Below are 19,852 nucleotides of genomic sequence, written 5' to 3' on the forward strand. Positions count from 1 at the left end.
CTTAGGGGAAGAGGAAGAGCGGTGGCTTCTGGGAGAATTCCCCCAATCTCATTTAATGGTAAATCCAATCCTCTGGCTGCTCAAGACAAAAACCTTAAAATCATCCATGACTCTTCTATGTCTGGGGCCCCACTAGCCTCATTGGCTCCACTATGTGAATTAGAAACAGGAGCCCCAGGCAGCGCCTGTGGCTCAAAAGGGTAGGGTGCCGGTCCCATACGCCAGAGGTGGTGGGTTCAAACCCAGCCCCAGTCAAAGAAAAGAAAAGAAACAGGACCCCCTTCAGTGCAGGGCAGTACCACAGGTGCACTGGACTTGGCAACTGGACAGAGCCCTTTGTGAGAAGGCAACTCCCTTCATCCTTGAACTCAGGACACACCAGTGCCATTACAAATGGAACATGTTCTGAATTTCAGTCCTGCTCAGCCGCCCTGATAGCCAATACCTTTGTGCCCAACCACACACGTCTTGGCAGTAGGCCCCCACACTGGCAGCATCCCAGGCTGTTACAGTTAAAAGACAATTGTACTTTCTGTTTCTTCCTGCTTGCTTCCTGCTCACTTTCCAAGTGTGGTTCTGCTTCCTCCTGGCAGCTCCTGATGGGCTTCCAATAAATTCTTTTGTTGCTTAAGAAGACCAGGCACTCCAACTGATACTATTTAGAAATATGTGCAAATCCCTCTCACCCTAGAAATTAGAAAAATCCATTTTTCCACCTCCCCCCAGAAGTGCTCTGGAGAAGACCACCAATGATTCCCTTGTCACCAAACCTGACGGCCACTTAGAACAGTTCTGCTCTATCTGACACTGACTTGGCCTCTTCTTGTCTCCCCAGTCCCAGCCCCAAGGCTCTGTTCTCCTCCCTTCTTTGGGAGGTCCTTTCCACTGTCTAGCCTGTAGACATTGCCAGTCTTCAGGGCTCCAATCTCACCCTCTGCCCTTCTCAGCCCACACACTCACCAGGGCATCATTTATCCTCATGGCATATGCTCCCACTTCTACCCCAGGGGCCCCCACATCTTGCCCTGTGCTGAGCTGTAGATTCTTCCCTGCTAGAAACATCCACCTGCAAGTCCCAGGGCATCTAAACTCAGCACATACACATGGAGCTGATCAACTTCCTGCCTACAGCCACTTCTCCTCCTGCCTCCCCCACTCAGCTGATGGTCCCAGCCTACAGCTCCCTTCTCCCCTCACATCTAATCCACCCCATCTAGGCAGTCACAAAATCCTAGAGCTTCCCCTCTTGAAACATCTCTCCTAGCCATCCCCTCCTCTCCAACCCCACAGCCTCTGCCCTTAATTTCTGAATCTTCCTAGGCTACTCCAGCAGCCCCCTAAATGGACCCTGGCCCCCAGTCCCAGCCACCCAAAACTTCACAACAGCAGGGCCAGAGTGTGCTTTCTGGAACTAAAACCTGACTGTGTCACTCCCTGCCAAGAACAAGGGCAATGTTCCTTTCCTTGTTCTTGTCTGAGCTTGTTACATGGATTCTGGTGTCCCTCCCAGACCTTCTGAATCAGGACATCCTGGACAAAAATTCAGAACTTTTCTTTCTAATCATTGTTCTCAGGCACAACTAAGCAAGTTTGGAAAATATTAATCTGCTCTGAGAATCACACCCTTGGAGATTCCAATTCAGTGAGAAGTTGGATGGGACAAATTTTTCCAGAGGATTCTGCATAACCAGGCTGGGAACCATTAGCTTATATACCTGGTAAAATACAGATAACTTGACGCCCTTTGTGCTTCGGCCCCTGGTTGGCTCTCTTCACTCTCTCAAACTGCCCAGAACCATGTTTTCTGCCCTACTTACAGGTCCTTGCACTCACGTGCTGTCTCGACTGAGCAGTGGCATACAATGTCCCTTCTACTTCATGGCCATCTCCTGCACATGAGTCACATGAATGCCTACTGGTGCCTCAATCTCAGCTCAAATGAAGCCTCCACGAAGCTTTTCCTGACCCATCTAGCGTTAAACATTCCTCTGTTCTCACAGGGCCTGGTCACTGCTGCCCTACAACCTTTATCTCAGGGATGCAATTGCTCACATATCTGTTTCCACTCCTACTCGGTGACACCCAGATCAGCAGAGCAACATTTCAGTCTCCTTTATGTCCCCAAAATGTAGCACATTGACTGACACTGGAAGAATGACTCCAGCTGATGGAAATGTACCCCTCTGGAACCCAAGGGCTGGCAATTACTCAGGGCATCTGGAAAGGACCAAGTCCGGTGGCACATGGGACTTAAACATGGTGCTAAGTCCTGGATCCAAACAGCAGCTCCACATCTGTGTCCACTAGGGTTCCTTTTCTTCTCTGAGCCCTCAGCCTTCTCTGTGAGCAAGGTTACCACAGTCTTCACAAGTGTGTCACACTGACTTAAAAGAAAAGTTAAGGTCTCATTAAACCAATTATCTCCTTTAGTACTGTCCTTAACCTTTAAGAGGGGGCCTCTGTGCTTATAATGTCAAGTATTTGTTCCTTTGGAGCCTGGAAATTGTTGTCAGGATAGGGGCTTCTTCACCTCTGTACCTAGAAAGTTGAGGATGGTACCAGGGACAGTGCAATAATTCAAAAACTGTTCATTAACTGAAGGAACGGTAGCAGTGTCTTTCCCTTGGGGCAGCATGATGCACCTCCCCATGTCAAATGAACCCTGCTGAAGCTCAGGCTGCCCTTGAAAGAGGCATTCTGGTCCCAGTTTCCTCCTCTGTAATAACGGGTAAGAATTCCTTCTTCATAGGGTGTTAATGAGACAGCTTCTAAGACTATACTTGGCGCTCAGTTTCCTTACTTTCTTCTTTAACATAGGAAATGAGGAGCAGCTACTTAATGGCACAGCTCTTGCAGATTCCAGTGGGCCTCCAGGTTGATGTTCCCATTTGTTCCTCCACAGCACAGAGGTAAGGAAGACAGGGTATCACCTGAACCCCACCCAGCACCATTGCAAACCGAGCATTCTGGGGCTTCCCCAGGGTCACACCAGCTGTATGGGGCAGAAATAAAAATAAAATAAAATCGCCAGGTATGGTGGCCCTTGCAGTCTTGACTGCTCAGGAAGCTGAGGTAGGAGGATAGCTTAAGCTACAGTAAGCTATGATCATGCCTCTGCACTTACTTAAGCAACAGAATGAGGCCTGGTCCAAAAAGAAAAAATTAGTTTATTTTTTATTTTTATTTTTATTTTTTTTTTTGCAGTTTTTGGCTGGGGCTTGGTTTGAGCCCGCCACCTCTGGCATATGGGGCCAGTGCCCTACTCCTTTGAGCCACAGGCACCGCCCCCTTTTGTATTTTATTTTATTTATTTATTTCTGAGACGGAGTCTCACTCTACTGCCCAAGCTAAAGTGTGGTGGTGTTAGCCTGACTCACAGCAACCTCAAACTCCTGAGTTTAAGCAATCCTCCTGCCTCATTCTCAGTCTCCAGAGTAGCTGGGACTACAAGGTGCCTGCCACATCACCCAGCTACTTTTTCTATTTTTTGGAAGTGACAGGGTCTCACTCTTGCTCAGGGTGGTCTTGAACTCCTGAGCTCAAGGGATCTTTCCTCTCACCTTCCCAGAGTACTAGGATTACATGCATGAGCGACCAAGCCTCACTGTTTTTGTTTTGAGACACAGTCTCACACTGTTGCCAGGATGGAGTGCAGTGGTGTCATCATAGCTCACTGCAACCTAAAACTCCCGGGTTCAAGGGATCCTCCCACCTCATCCTCTCACTCAGTGGGCTGGGACTACAACCATGTGCCTGGCTAATCTATTTCTTATAGAGAGAGGATCTCACTATGTTGCTTGGGCTGGTCTCAAACTCCTGGCCTCAAGCAATCCTCCTGCCTTGGCCTCTCAAGTGCTAGGATTACAGACATTAGTCACATGGACTGGCCTCATTTTCTATTTTTAAAACAAATATGAGCAAAGAACAAAGCCAGAGAAATCTACGTTCTGATTCCAGAATATATTACAAAGCTATAATAATCAAAACAATATAGTACTATCATAACATATAGACCAATGTAACAGAATAGAGATCCCAGAAAAAAACATACACATAAACAGTCAAATGATCTTCAACAATAATACCAAGAATACACAGCACTCTTTTCGAGAAATGTTTTAAGGGGCCAGGTGCAGTGTCTCATGCCTATAATCCTAGAACTCTGGGAGGCCAAGGTGGATAGATTTCCTGAGCTCACAGGTTTGAGACTAGTCTGAGCCAGAGCAAGACCCCGTCTCTAAAAATAGCCAGGCACTGTGGTGGGTGCCTGTAGTCCCAACGAGTTGGGAGGCTGAGGCAAAGGAATCACTTGAGCCCAAGAGTTTGAGGTTGCTGTGAGCTATGATGCAATGGCACTCTACCTAGGGCGACAAAGTGAAACTCTGTTGATAAAAAACAAAACAAAACAGGGAGGCACCTGTGGCTCAAAGGAGTAGGGTGCTGGCCCCATATACCGGAGGTGGTGGGTTCAAACCCAATCCCAGCCAAAAACTACAAAAAAAAAAAAAAAAAAAATCATAGCCAGCCAATGTGGCTGGAATGTGTAGTCCTACCTACTTGAGAGGTTGAGGCAGGAAGATCACTTGAGCCCAAGAGGTTGAGGTTGCTGTGAGCAACAATACCATAGCACTCAACCCCAAGGTGACTGAGTGAGACTTAGTCTCAAAAAAAAAAATTATCCACATGCAAAAGAACAAATTTGGACCTTTATCTTACACTATACAGAAAAATCAACTCAAAATGGATTAAAGACTTAAATATAAGTCTTGAAACTGGAAAGCTCCTGGAAGGAAAACTAGAAGAAAAGCTTCATGACATTGAGCTTAGCTACAATTTCATGGATATGACACCAAAAGAACAGGTAACAAAATAAAAATAAACAAGTGGGACTATATTAAAACAACAAAGTTAAAAATTAACCTATGGTATGGGGGGGAAATTATATGCCATATATCTGATAAGGTATTAATCCCAGAAACATAAAAGGAACTCCATCAACGTTCAATGGCAAAAAGAAAAAAAGACAACTAGATTAAAAAATGGGCAAAGAACTCGAAAAGACATTTCTCCAAAGACATATAAATGGCCAACAGGCACATGAAAAGCTGCTCAACATCTCTAATCATCAAGGAAATGCAAATTAAAACCACACTGAGGTTGCATCTCATCTCAGACAGGATAGCTATTATTAAAGACAAAAGACAATAAGGGTTGGTGAGAATGTGGAGAAATCAGAACCCTTGCACACTGTTGGTGAGAATACAAAATGGTACAACCTACCTAACAAACCCAAACAATGTAACCTAATCATTTGTACCCTTACATTAATCGGAAATTTATTTTTATTTTTATTATTATTATTTTAGAGACAGAGTCTCACTTTATTGCCCACAGTAGAGTGCTGTGCTGTCACAACTCACAGCAAACTCCAGCTCTTGGGCTTAGGTGATTCTTTTGCCTCAGCCTCCTGAGTAGCTGGGACTACAGGTGCCCGCCACAACGCCCAGCTATTTTTTGCAGTTTTTGGCCGGAGAGGGGTTTGAACGCACACCTCTGGCATATGGGGCCAGCACCCTACTCCTTTGAGCCACAGGCGCCAACCAAGCCCGGCTATTTTTTTGTTGCAATTTGGCTGAGGCCAGGTTCGAACCCAGCACTCTCAATATATATGGCCAGTGCCCTACCCACTCAGACACAGGCACCACCACCCCAATTTTTTTAACATTGCAACCACCGTGGCAAACAATGTAGAGGTTCTCCTCCAAACTAAAAATAGAACTACCACATGACCCAGCAATCATCTTTCTGGGTATTTATCCAAAAGAATCGAAATCAGAGGCCAGGTACAATGGCTCACACAATCCCAGCACTCTGGGAGGCTGAGGCAGGTGGACTTCCTGAGCTCATGAGTTTGAGACTAGCCTGAGCCAGCCTCAGGAAACAGGGTCCTGGTCAGGCAATATATAGGCAGTAGAGCAGCACTTCCCTTCATGAGGCTCCAAGTTTAGGTGCTCCAGCTCAATGGAGGCAGCCTCTGCATGGCCTTGACAGGTGCTGAGCAGGAGGTTAGAGGCAAGAGACTAATTTGAGCCCAAGCGTTTGAGTTTGTTGTGAGCTATGATGACACAGCACTCTACCAAGGGTAACAAAGCGAAACTGTCTCAGAAGAGAAAAAAAAAAAAAAGCCAGGCGTTATAATAGGAGTCTGTAGTGCCAGCTACTTAGGAGGTTGAGACAAAAGTTTTAGGCATGAGCCTAAGTTTGAGGTTGCTGTGAGCTGTGATGTCATAGCACTCTACCTAGGGTATCATGGCACTCTGTCTCAAAAAAGAAAAAAAAAATGGGTAGTGCTGTGGCTCAGTGGGTAGGGCGCCAGCCCCATATACCGAGGGTTGCAGGTTCGAACCCAGCCCCAGCCAGCTAAAACAGCAGTGGCAACTGCAACAAAAAATAGCCAGGTGTTGTGGCGGGCACCTGTAGTCTTAGCACTCAGGAGGCTAAGGCAAGAGAATCACTTAAGCCCACGAGGTAGAGGTTGCTGTGAGTGGTGACACTACAGCACTCTATGGAGGGGGAAAGACTGAAACTGTCTCAAAAAAAAAAAAAAAAAAAGGAATGGAGATGGGTGGAGGTGGTGTTTGCACATTGTGAATATACTTAATGCCACTGACCTGCATACCTAAAAATGGTTTGGTTTTGTTTTTTTAAGTTTTTGCCTGGCACCCTCCTCAAGCCACAGGCGCCACCCTAAAATGGTAAACTTTATGTAGTGTATTTTAGTACAATTTTTTTTTTTTTGAGACAGAATCTTAAGCTGTTGCCCTGAGTAGAGAGTAGAGTGCCGTGGCCTTCGCCTCCCAAGTAGCTGGGACTACAGGCGTATACCACAGTGACTGGCTATTTTTTGGTTGTAGTTATCATTGTTGTTTGGCAGGCCTAGGCTGGATTCAAACATGCCAGCTCATTATGTGGCTGGTGTCCCAGCCACTGAGCTACAGGCACTGAGCCTTAGTACAATTTTTTTTTTAAAATGAAAAATCCACAGTAAGTTGCAAAGCACATAACCGTGTAGGGGCATAAAATTGTGTCAGAGGGGAGGCCAGGAGGCAGAGGAAGAAGAAAGGGGAGGGCTGGAGCTGGGGCCCTGGGAAAGGACATGGGAGAGGGAAGGGGGGTGCCTCAGGAAGAGGCCCAGAGCAGAAAAGAGCCAGCAGAGAGAAAGGGAAATCCTAGGTGGAGAGCCCTGGCTGGGTTTGTCCTCTCAGGAACTGTACAATGGCAGTACTTTGCCCCTCACAGGCTTCAGGCACAATTATAGGGCAAGGCCAACAAAGGTAAGCAAACAAGGTCTGGGCCTTTTCCTTTTTTTTTTTGTAGAGACAGAGTCTCACTTTATCGCCCTTGGTAGAGTGCTGTGGCATCACACAGCTCACAGCAACCTCCAGCTCCTGAGCTTAAGCGATTCTCTTGCCTTAGCCTCCCCAGTAGCTGGGACTATAGGAACCCGCCATAACACCCAGCTATTTTCTGGTTACAGTTCGGCCAGGGTAGGTTTGAATCCACTAGCCTCGCTATATGGGGCCAGCATCCTACTCACTGAGCCAGAGGCGCCACCAGGGCCTTTTCCTTTTTAAATTTTTTATAGAGGAAGGAGTCTGGCTATCTATCTTGCCCAAGTTGGTCTTGAATGCCTGGCTTCGAGTGATCCTCCAAAAGGGCTGGAATTACAGGTGCGAGCCCTCACACCAGGCTAACTTTTACTTTAACCAGGCTCACTGGTAGTCTGCCTAATTGAGAAGTAGGGAGGCCAGTTGGGGGACTTGCTCCTGCAACCTGCAATAAAACACTTGCATAGTGGCGGTGGGAGAAGTGTTTGAATCCCACATTTATTTTGTAGCTACCTGCAGATCCATAGCCTTTGGCCCTTCCAGCTTTCTTATGGAAAACACAGATCACAGGCAGGGGCTTCCTTCCCATCCTCTGTGCCTTCTGGTAGGCATGAACCGCTGAAAATATCCCAGTATAGAAGACAGATTGAGATTAGAAGACTCAAATTAAGCCCTAGGCAAGAGCAGTGGCTCAGGGCTGTCATTCCAGCACTCCAGGAGGCTGAGGCTGGAGGATCACCTCAAACCAGGAGTTCAAAGACCAGCCTGAGCAATATAGTGAGACCCCCCCCCCAATCTCAATAAAAAATTAAAAAACTAGCCAGCCCTGATGGGATATGCCTAAAGTCCCAGTTACTCAGGAGGCTGAGGTGGGATAATGGCTTGAGTCCAGGAATTCAAGACTATAGCGAGCTATAATTGCACTACATTTCAGGCCAAGAAATAGAGTCCTTGTCTCTAAAAAAGAACAAAAAAGACCATGTCACTCTGCGTTTCCCTTATCTACCACACAAATGTTTGTCTTATTTCTTCTCCTTCTCCCCATGACAACTTTAGCCCCAAAGAGGCAGGTATTTTTGTACTTTGTTCCCTGCTGTAACCACAGACCATTCCTGGCACATGCTGAATGTTCAATAAATTCTCCCTGGGTAATCTCTAGTATCCTTTAGAAGTAGCTCTTTAAAAAACCAGACCATCTCAGCCAGGTACAGTGGCTCACACCTGTAATCCTAGTATTCCGGGAGGCTGAGGTGGTTGGATTGCTTGAGCTCATGAATTCAAGACCAGCCTGAACAAGCAAGATCCCATCTCTACTAAAAATTAAAAAACTGAGGCAAGAGGATTGCTTGAGCCCAAGAATTGAAAGTTGCTGTGAGCCATGAAGCCATGGCACTCTACCCAGGGAAACAGCTTGAAGACTGTCTCAAAAAATAAATAAATAAAAATAAAAACCAGACCATCCTGTTCTTTCTCCCTGAAAGGCCAAGTCTCCAAGAACAAGAAAACTGACTATACTTGGCTGGAGATCTTTGCTGAGGGGTGCAAGATAAGCGTCAGCAAGACCCAAGACCTCCAGGAGAATCACTTGGCCCAGCCTCAGTAAAACATGAGAATGCTGTCCTAACCCTAACACCTCCTTGCTGTTGACTTTCAAAGACCCCTTCTTCTCTGGGCCTTGGTCTCTAAATGTTAAATAATGAAGGCATTGGAATATCACTGTGGGATAGGTCCAGGAGGCGAGGGGAGAGAAATTCCTGTGGGGACAGAGGGGAAGAAGCAAGACATGACCTCATCAGGTAGGAGTGACTTTTATTTGAAAGCAGAAAACACCCTATTTAGGGGCTCATCTGTAATCTACAACAGTTTAAAAAAAAGGAAAAAAAAGAAACCAAAGGGCTTGGGGAGTGGGAGGAAACGGGGTTCTGGTCAGGCAACGTATGGGAAGTGGAGCAGCAGCCCTTCGTGAGGCTCCAAGTTCAGGTGCTCCAGCTCAATGGAGGCAGTCTCCTCACGGCCTCGCCAGGTGCTGAGCAGGAGGTTAGCCCTGGCTGGCAGGCTGATGCTGCCAGGTGGGTTGGAGGTTCCCAGCCTGGCTGGGAGGCTCACATTCCCAAAATTGAGCACTACCAGGAAACGCTCATTCTGGTCCCAGGAGCGGATGTAGGAGAAAAGTTCAGGCTCAGTGGAGAGGATATTAAAGTCCCCATGCAGCAGGGAGCGCTCCTTACTCCGCTGATCACTCAGCCGCCGGAAGAGGGAAAGGAGGGAGCCAGGGTCTTCACTCTGTCCCTGAGAATAATGAAGACATAGCAGGAGGTGAGAGTCCCCAGAAGTACAGACTTCCTTTTTTAGAGAGAGTCTCACTTTATCGCCCTCAGTAGAGTGCCCTGGCATTACAGCTCACAGCAACCTCTAACTCCTGGGCTTAGGCGATTTTCTTGCCTCAGCCTCCCAAGTAGCTGAGACCACAGGTGCCTGCCACAACGCCTGGCTATGAAATGCAGACTTCTACAAACCCTTCCTACCCTCTGGTCGGAGTCTGCCCATACAAAACACTTACCTTCACAGTGCTATTGATGTGTACAGACCCTGGTATGTTAGGGAGGCTGGACTCATCCCACAGCATGACTGGGGCCTCCATAGGCTGAAAATCAGAGAAGATAGGACTTGAAAAAGGCCTGGACCAGTCATGGTGATACATATCTGTAATCCTAGCTACTCAGGAGGCCAAAGAGGGGGGATCCCTTGAACCTAGAAGTTTTGAGGCTGTAGTGAGCTGTGATCATACTAATGTACTCTAGTCTAGGTGACAGAATAAAACCTTGTTTTGAAAGAAAGGAAAAGGGAAGGGAGGAGAGGAGAGGGGATGGGAGGGGAGGACAAAGAAAAGAAAAAAGAAATAAAGAGACATGGATTCACTCTCCCTTATTTGTCCTCCCATTCTCATCTTCACTGCTATGTAACCTCTCCACCCATGCCAGGCTAATTTCTATTGGACAAGCAGGACAGGCTGCCCCCTCAACGTATACACACACACACACACACACACACACACACACACGCTCGCTCACTCTCTCTCTCTCTCTCTCTCTCTTTCACCCCTACAGCAGGGAGAGCTCCCAGACAGCCACAAGCCAACTCCCTCACTTCCCTCCGGTCTCAAGGCTTAGTTAGCTTATCAGATTTTCCTTGACCACTCTATAAAAATACCCCATCCCCTATTCTCTAGGCCCTGTATCCCACCTTCTTTTGCATAGCATTTATCAGCACCCGGCATTTCATTGTATTTGTACATTATTTAATTATCTAACGCCCTCCAGCTCTTTTATTCACTGCTGTGTCCTTGGCATCTAACACATAGGAGTTATCCAATACAAATCTGTGGAATAAACAAATGACTCATTTTATAAATATCAGGTCAGGTATCAACTCTAACCCTATGGCTGAAGCTAGGAATGTCTTCATGGTAGTAAACATGCCCCTGTCACAGCACTCACTGCCGTGCACTCTGCTTATCCCCATCTGGCTCCCTCACTGAACTATGAGCTCCTAGATGGCACAGATCCTAGCACAGAGTACTCACTGTCCCAAGAAGGAAAGAACGAAAGAATGGTGGCTACCATAGTGAACATCTATCCGGTACAATAATGTGCCTATATTACCATTAAAAACATGGTCTCATTTAATCCTAACCACCCTATAAAAAATACAGTATCACAGAAGAGATGACTGAAATCACAAAGGTGAAACAATTTGCCTAGAGCCACAGCTACTGACTAGTCTATCTGCCACCATCCACAGAACCATCATAAGATGCTTAACTCGGGTGGTGCCTATGGCAAAGGAGTAGGGTGCCAGGCCGATATGCTGGAGATGGTGGGTTCAAACCCAGACCTGGCCAAAAACTGCAAAAAAAAATGCATAACTCAACCTCTCCCAGATTGCTGTGCAGACAGCAAGCAGTACCTGTCCAAGACGGGCAGCCTGTAGGCCAATCTCATCCCCATAGCTGAAAATGGGGGTCCCCGGCAGAGTGAAGAACAGCAGCTGGTAGAGTTGGAGGAGTTGAGTCGGCAAGAAGGAAGTCATGAGCCCTGCCTGTGACAACTGCAAGGACAGACACTCTGGTGAGACACAGCCCCTCTCTGTATCTCCCAACAACCCTTTCCTCTAAAAGTTCCCCTGTTCCCCCTCCCACCAGCATGGTACTCACACTCCAGCTGCACCAGTGACTGTCAGTGGCATGCAAATACTTGGTGACTAGGACTTTTACATGCTCCCCAGTGAAATTGGACTTTGACAGGTATGAGCTGGTCAAGAGCAGGTCTTTGGTAGATTTGAGTAGGCTCGAAATCTGCTGAAGGTCAGAGTAGTCAGTTCCTGCAATCAACAGCCTGCACAGGGGAAAGCAGAGGCCAAGACTGATATAAGAAATAAAGGAGGGGCAGCGCCTGTGGCTCAAAGGAGTGGGGCGCTGACCCCATATGCCAGAGGTGGTGGGTTCAAGCCCAGCCCTGGCCAAAAACTGCGAAAAAAAGAAAGAATGGAGGTGAAGAAAGTTCTCTGGACTAGGAACCTCTCACCCACTTCTTAGAACCTAATGCTCCACTGAGGGGTTACCACAATGGAGCTGAGTCAGAAAGGTGGCCTCTGGTACCTACCTATCTTCGCCGAAGCTCTTGGTGATGTTCTGCCACTCAGACAAGAATGAGGACGCATTCTAGAAAGAAAAAAGAAGATTCAAAGTATAGGAAATATTACCAGGCCCTGGCTGAGTCTGTTCTCACACAAGTTTTGCCTTTCACATGGAAAGGTAACTCACTGTAAGATTCTCCACATCCCGAACCTGGAACCCATCCACACCAGCTTTCAGCCAAAACTCCAGAGCATCCTACAGGTGGTAAACAGAGGAAAGAGATTAATACTCAAAAGTTCCAGCCCATGCTACACCTCCTCACCCACCACATACATCCCTATAACCTTGGGAGAGACCATTATTGCCTTGCCTGGGTCTTTCCCACCAGTATTACAAAGGCTTGGCCTTAGGCTTCCTCTAGCACTAACCTCCCAGGGATTCTCTTAATGGCCACAGCACTTCTCCATTCCTGACTCTGGCAAATCACACAGCCTCACATTTGACAACCACAGGAAAGGTCCAAGAAAAAAAGTGTGTCCATAAACGTAAGTTCATTTAACCCTTAGCATGTGGAACACCAATATATCTATTTTAAAGATGAAGAAACAGAAGAAAAGATGTGCCCAATGTCATAATCAGCAAGCAGCAGAGACTGGACCTAAAATGTCAGCCAGGATCCTAAGGCAAGTATCTTTACTCCTCTCCCAATTTCCCAAGGCCTAAGGAAAGCTGGTGAGAGTAAGACAAGGATGAAAGATTAAAATTCCAAGCACAGGCTCTGTACCTGTAGCTCAAGCAGCTAAGGCACCAGCCAGATACACCAGAGCTGGAGGGTTCAAATCCAGCCCAGGCCTGCCAAACAACAATGACAACTATGACCAAAAAGTAGCTGGGTGTTGTGGTGGGCGCCTGTAGCCCCAGCTACTTGGAAGGCTGAGGCAAGAGAATCACTTAAGCCCAGGAGTTGGAAGTTGCTGTGAGCTGTGATACCATAGCACTCTACTCAGGGCTACAGCTTAAGGCTCTGTCTCAAAATAAATAAATGAATATTTAAAAATTCCAAGCACAGCACAGAGTTTACAACAAGATTTGAAAAGAGGCCAGAACAGGCCCAGGCTTACAATCTTGGTGCTCACCTGACACACCGCTTAGAACCTACCCCACTGCCCCTTTCTTCCCCTCCTCTGTACTACATGCTCTCTCCTCTGGTCTCCATTTCCATCTGAGGTGACCACTCTCATGCCAAACCATCTGAAAATACTACCCTATCAGTAATTTTAAAGGATCTCCTAGCAACTGACAATGGCTTAAACTGGATGATCCCAGGAATCCTATCCAAATGCAGAGTCCAGAATTCGACCTCAGATCATGACAGCAAAGTCAGGCTCTCCCTCCATTTTTGTTCTACCCATTCTTAGCGCATCAGTGTCCTAAAATCCAGACATCAGGAGCTGGGGTGATATTTAAGGCCCCATGTCTAGAAATCGAGCCTATACCTTCAGGAAAAGCAGATCAGAGAAGACTATTTCAAATCTTTGGCACTTGAAGCCCCTATGAACCTTAGTTTCCTCATTTACACATTAGGGATATATAATACATACCTTATATGGTTATTCAGGGAATTAGAGAACATCTATAAAATACTTGGCATAGTCCCAGACACATAGGAAGGCCCCAGCACTTTTAATTTCAGACTTGGCTACACTCCAAGTACATCAAACAAGAACTGGGAAACCAGTCAGGACAGGATTCCCACAAAAAAGGGACTTCCTCTCCCAAAAGGAAGAAAAATCAAACCTCCAGACTGACATCTGAGAAGGTCCCTTCCTGGTAGTGTCTCACCCTCAGAGTCAAGGAAACAAGAAAAATGAGTAGACAGAAAAGGAACAAGAAAAACAGGGGTGCACAGCTGTACCATCCTTCAGCTATGGGACGGGGCATTCCTGCTTGGCCCCAAGGAGCAAAGGGCCCCTCAGCTGGAACCAGGCTGGGTGTACAGGGTTGTAGACCAACTGTAAAAGGATCAATCCAGCCCTAGTATCTGGCTACTACCTGCCATGAGCTCCAACACACTCACCTTCATCTTGGTAGCCACCGTGTCAACCTGAGTGGAAAACCACAAGTTCTTGCCCCTGTAGTTGGGAGTGAGGTCCAGAATGACATGAATGCCTGAAACAATGAGAATAAGAGGAAAAGAAGAAATCAAACACAGTCTATTGAGTGTTTTCTATGTATTATTTGGTACAAAAGCTTGGATTTGAATCCTGGCAAAACTCATTCCACTGAAACACAAATATAAGCAAGAAAGGCACCTTAAGATCTTAGAAGGAAGAAGATCTATAGTGTAGTATAGCTCTGGGGATGGGGTGCTATGGGGCCCCCTCAGCTCCCCACCCCCAAAGTGAACCCTTTAAACTTATTTCTATATTGAATTATAAAACAATATTTGAGATCCCCTCCGCCCAAATTCAGTTTCACACATCTAAAAACCACTCATTTAGTAAAAGCCCACAGTTTTCAAATAAGGACACTGAAACCCACAAGTTAAATGACCTGCTCAAGACTGCATGGCCAAGCAGAAAGCCCCTGGAACCATACACCAACTCATTTTAGGATGAGGCCTAACAAACCTCTCCTGTACCTGCCCTAAGAACTAAGAGCCAATACACTAGACAAAAGTCCTATTCTCCGTTTCTTCTGGCCAAAAGACCAAACACTTTCTAGCTACTTCTTTGGGAACCCCAGGACACTCACTCTTTTTCTTGGCTGATTGTAAGAGACTGTCAAAATCTTCCTTGGAGCCAAGACTGGGGTCGATCTGTAGCAAGTCAGTCCCAGCGACATCATCCTTCTGGTTCTTGTGAATTGGGCCCAGGACAAAGCCTTTCACCTTCAGAGTGCTCAGGTAATCGAGATGCCCCTTCAGACCTGAAATGCCGGGACTGGTTTAACAAGTGGGGCTCCTGAGCTCCCCTATTCTCTCCTCTCCCCAGAAGGGTGGAGCCTGGGAGTGTGGCAGAGGAAGCTGGATCACAAGATTCAGAGGTGCTGATGCAAGGAGCCTCGTACATTACTTCAGAAACCAGTTGCGACTGGCTCTCGGCGTCATGGAGAAAGGGAGGGTGCTGAGTCAGCCACCCTCTCGAAAGAGTGAGGGCTGGGTCAGTTTTCTTTAAAAAAAAAAAAAAAGGAAGAACTAGGTGCCCCGAGCGGTCACGCACCGGATGGGGTACAGAATCTACAAAGTATGGGGGGGAGGATATGGCAGAGGTCGGTGCAGGGGGCAAAATTAAACCCCCAGAGGTACAAGGCAAGGGGTGGGGGTGCTGGCTACCGCACTCACCCGCTAGGTTGCCAGACTCGCTAGCCTGGAAGGCCTGAAGGTCGCCGATGCGGTAGAGGGCGCCCATGTGCCACCACTGCTGCACTGGAAGCTCGCGACAGCGTGGCGCCTGCACAATAATGACCACGGCGCCCGCCAGCATGCCGAGCCAGCCAAGCCAGAAGAGCAGCAGCAGAGCCCAGCGGGTGCGCACCCATCCCGGGCTGCCCGCCACCTTCAGCAGCTCCTCCTTAGACAGACCGGTGAACTTGGCCGCGGCTGCCGCCTCCGCGTCGTCTTCAGCCACCTTGATTTTCACCAGACCGTTTTTTTCCGCGCCGCCTGCCACCGCCATCGCCGTGGCCGCCCCAGACGCCGCGTTCATCGGCTGCTTCTCGGGTTCTAGTTCATTCAGCTCCACTTCCTTCATATCCACCTCGGTGTCCTGGCTCATGGTGCCTGCGGAATCGGTAACACGAAGCAGCCTGCGATCAAATGGTGGCTCGACCCCTTCCCAGAGCCCTCGACCCCGTGACTTAGCGCAGCTTCCGCTACTACTTCTGCTCGACCGTTCACCCTGGCCTGGAAAGTGACTGGAGCCCGGCCCCGCCCTGCCCTGCCCCGCCCCTTAAAGTGAAACATCGGGGATTGCTCCGGCTCCAAATGCTGGGGTGGGCGGCGCCTGGAGTAAGGTCCCAACACGCTTCTGACCGCCGCGAGGTCCAGTTTCTCATCAACTACCAAAAGCTGGTAGGGCTTACGCCTTTAGCTGGACAAACTGTCATCTGTCCGCCCTGGATTCTGAGGCCCCTCTTCACCCACTCATCATGGTAGTGACTACCAAACACCATTTTTCATTTGCCCCCGGCCCAGGGCTCAGGCCACCGACAGGTAGTCCCAACCAACCAAATCTAATTTCTCCCCCACTAAACTAGACTTCTGCTCCCCTGTGGGGTTTACTCCCACTAGACTTTCTTTTTTTTTTTTTTTTTTTTTTTTGAGACAGAGCCTCAAGCTATCCCCCTGGGTAGAGTGCCATGGCATCACGCTCACAGCAACCTCCAACTCCTGGGCTCAAGCGAGTCTCCTGCCTCAGCCTCCCAAGTAGCTGGGACTACAGGCGCCCGCCACAACGCCTAGCCATTTTTTGGTTGCAGCCATCATTGTTGTTTGGCGGGCCCGGGCTGGGGATTCGAACCCGCCACCTTAGGTGTATGTGGCTGGCGCCTTAGCAGCTTGAGCCACAGGCGCCGAGCCCCACTAGACTTTCAAGACTCATCCTGAGTTTATTTCAAGTAATTGCTCATACAGTAACTACTTATTGAGCACTCCCTACAATACTTTGTTTCCTTACCTTAACTAATTCTAGTTATTTTTTTAAGACTTTTATTTATTTACTTGTTGATGCAATTTGGCCAGGGTTGGGTTCGAACCCACCACCCTCGGTATATGGGGACGGCACCCAACTCACTGAGCCACAGGCGCCACCAAATAGTTGTCATTGTTGTTTGGCAGGCTGGGGCTGGATTTGAACTCATCACCTCTGGTATATGTGGCTGGCACCCTAGCCACTTGAGCCACAGGCACCCAACCATACCTTAACTAACTCTAATTCAGTCTTCTTTTTTCTTTCTTTTTTTGTAGAGACAGAGTCTCACTTTGTCACCCTCGGTAGAGTGCCGTGACGTGACACAGCTCACAGCAACCTCCAAATCCTGGGCTCTGCCTCAGCCTCCGGAGTAGCTGAGACTACAAGTGCCCACCACAATGCCCAGCTATTTTTTTGTTGCAGTTTGGCCCAACCATGTTTGAACCCACCACCCTGGGTATATGGGACCAGCACCTTATCCACTGAGCCACAGGTGGTGCCCCAACTAATTCAGTCATTTTCATGTTGCTTTAAAATAAACCTGTCTGGACAGGAAAGTTGAGGTTGACACCCCTCTTCTGACCCTACCCCCACCTGCAGTCACTAGCACCAGGATGTCCAGCAGCTAGGAAGCAGACCTCCAAAAGAGACTCACTGGGGCTGCAGAGGAACCTACCTTTTTCCTAGAACAGAACAGAGGGTGCCAAGCCCAGACTCTCCCCTCACCTTGCAAGGCCTCCACAGATTACCCCAAACTCCTCCCAGATGCCAGAGTTCCCCTACATCCCCATCACTTTATTATCCTCGGCACTGGAGGCAGCTAGTATTGCAGAGGCCTCCCAAACTCCCTCCACGGAGATCCTTGGATAGAAGATGTTAAAGCAAAAAAAGCCATGTTCTGTAAAATAATTTAGAGAGATTTATGCTGAGCCAAATTTGAGGACCCCAACAGGAGCCACACCCAAGAAGCCTTGAGCAAGTGGATTCATTGTGGTGGGCTTACAGATTGATTTTATTTATTTTTATTATTTTTTTTTTTTTTGAGACGGAGCCTCAAGCTATCGCCATGGGTAGAGTGCTGTGGCATCACGCTCACAGCAACCTCCAACTCCTGGACTCTAGCGAGTCTCCTGCCTCAGCCTCCCAAGTAGCTGGGACCACAGACGCCCGCCACAACGCCCGGCCATTTTTTGGTTGCAGCCGTCATTGTTGTTTGGCGGGCCCGGGCTGGGGATTCGAACCCGCCACCTTAGGTGTATGTGGCTAGCGCCTTAGCCGCTTGAGCCACAGGCGCCGAGCCAGATTGATTTTATACAATTCAGGAAGACAGGAATTACAGGTAAAGTCATAAATCGGTATGTGGAAGGCATATATTGGTTTGACCAAAAAAGGTGGGACTTCTTAAAGCAGGGGCTTACAGGGTATAGACAGGTTCAAAGATTCTTTAGTTGAGCAAAGGAAGAGTTAGGCTTTGTCCAATAGACCCAGGAGTCAGCAAAAAGGAATGCTACAATTAAGATAAGGGTCTGCTAATCAGAGACAAACTACCAGACACATACATGCCCAGACTCATGGTTAGTTATGTATATTGAGGACTAGCAGGTGTGTCTTGCATAGCCATAGGCCTATGGCTGAGTCACAAAGGATGTCTCTAAGGTGTGATGAGGCATGTCTGTTCTCCTTTCTCATGGCTAGCAACCTAGTTTGGGTGGGATCTCCTTGGCCAGGAGGGAGTCCAGTCAGTCAGCCACTGGGGGATGGGGGAAACTTAAAATTTTAGTTAGTTCACAAAGGTTAGTGAGGCAGAGACAAGTTTCACAGCAAGGACTACTAGACACCAACAGTATGAGGTAACAACACTCTCAGGAACTGCTTGTTCCAGAGAAGTGCCAGCGGGGCTATTTTCAGAGAGGAACTGAAGGAAACTGGTTCTTTCTCCCTCTCCCACTTAGGCTGGAAGCCAGGAGTGCTGTGTTTTTGAAAGAAAGCAGAAGCCAAGATCTGAAGTAATAGAAACAAAAGGGTATGAAAAGGCTCGTCCTCTGCCATTCCCCTTCTATATTCCAAAGCATCCATCCCTGTCCCCACCCTGGGAAAACTGGAACCAGCTCCTAGCAGAGGCAGGCAAGTGGGTAGAGGTTAAGGTTCATACCAGTGCTCAAAGATGGATAAGAGGTCCAAGGTCCCCTGGACATACCAGATAAGAAGTGCCAACCAGACTTTAGCCACAGCATGAAAGCTCAAGGTTGGAGGGAGGATGTTTGTTGGGACCACAACGTAGGGTTCTGTGGGGTAAAACCCCGCAAACCGTATGCTCACTTTAAATTCCAGAAGCAGGTGGACAGACATCTGTGGAAGGCAACTCTGTTGATGACCCCGTTTCCCTGGTCAGCATGGAACAGGGCCTGGGGATTAGGGCTTAAAAACCCATCTCCAGTGACTCTGGCCATGTGGCTGTTAAGCCTGCAAAGAAAGGGTTAAAAGGGGTGGCGCCTGTGGCTCAAAGGAGTAGAGCACCCACCCCATATGCTGGAGATGGCAGGTTCAAACCCAGCCCTGGCCAAAAACTGAAAAAATAAAATAAAATAAACCCCACAAGCCATCTATTTAAGAAAAAAAAAGAAAGAAAGGGTTAAAAATGTTTCTGCAGAGACACAGAAAACTAAGCAGGCCTCCAGGTTGCCAGAGACAGAAGCCATAAACCTGCTTTCTGTAAAACAATGAGTACATAGTAAAACTCCAAAGCTTTACTGCCCTCTTGGTAACCTCAAGTCTCTAGACTTACTCCCTTTTGCAGCTGTCTCAAGGTTTCAAACTTTGTGTCTTTTTGAAGGTTGAACTAACTTTAGAAAAGTAGTATGAATGCTTTGCTTGTTAATTAATAAGTGACCAGCCTACTATAAAAGGTAATCATGCTACTTCCACCAGGAGTAGTCTCTCTCTTTCATAATTCCAGATGCAAGACTACACCTGTGGCGATGCTGTCTGTCTCTCACGAAACCCCAACGCAACAGGGTTCATGTGAATCTTTCTAAATGTAGAATATAAATGTCTTAACACAGAGGATGCCATGAAGGCTATATTAACCAGTTTGATAAAAGTATTTCAAATTGTATATAAATCCAGCACACTGTACC

The 19,852-nt window shown here is 47.7% G+C and overlaps 1 protein-coding gene across 1 annotated transcript; it reads right to left on the reverse strand.

Moving 5' to 3' along the window:
- Positions 1-9,180: 9,180 nt before the first annotated feature.
- SLC3A2 (solute carrier family 3 member 2) lies at positions 9,181-15,871 on the reverse strand. The gene is made up of 9 exons (XM_023518483.1): positions 15,368-15,871; positions 14,779-14,952; positions 14,102-14,193; positions 12,211-12,279; positions 12,050-12,108; positions 11,602-11,782; positions 11,355-11,495; positions 9,949-10,032; positions 9,181-9,677 (listed from the first exon to the last, which is right to left on the reverse strand). Exons 1-9 carry the CDS (start codon positions 15,798-15,800, stop codon positions 9,315-9,317), a joined length of 1,596 nt encoding a protein of 531 aa, XP_023374251.1. The 5' UTR covers positions 15,801-15,871; the 3' UTR covers positions 9,181-9,314.
- Positions 15,872-19,852: the final 3,981 nt, after the last annotated feature.

Source organism: Otolemur garnettii, unplaced genomic scaffold (assembly GCF_000181295.1).
Source record: "Otolemur garnettii isolate 467f Iridium unplaced genomic scaffold, OtoGar3 scaffold00140, whole genome shotgun sequence".
In the NCBI taxonomy this organism is placed as follows: Eukaryota; Metazoa; Chordata; class Mammalia; order Primates; family Galagidae; genus Otolemur; species Otolemur garnettii.

Coding starts and splice junctions, on each gene's coding strand:
- SLC3A2 (XM_023518483.1), bottom strand. CDS start 15,800: ATGAGCCAGGACACCGAGGTGGATATGAAGGAAGTGGAGCTGAATGAA. Junction 14,953..15,367: donor CGAGTCTGGCAACCTAGCGG/GTGAGTGCGGTA, acceptor CCGGCATTTCAG/GTCTGAAGGGGCATCTCGAT. Junction 12,109..12,210: donor GGGATGTGGAGAATCTTACA/GTGAGTTACCTT, acceptor TTTTCTTTCTAG/AATGCGTCCTCATTCTTGTC.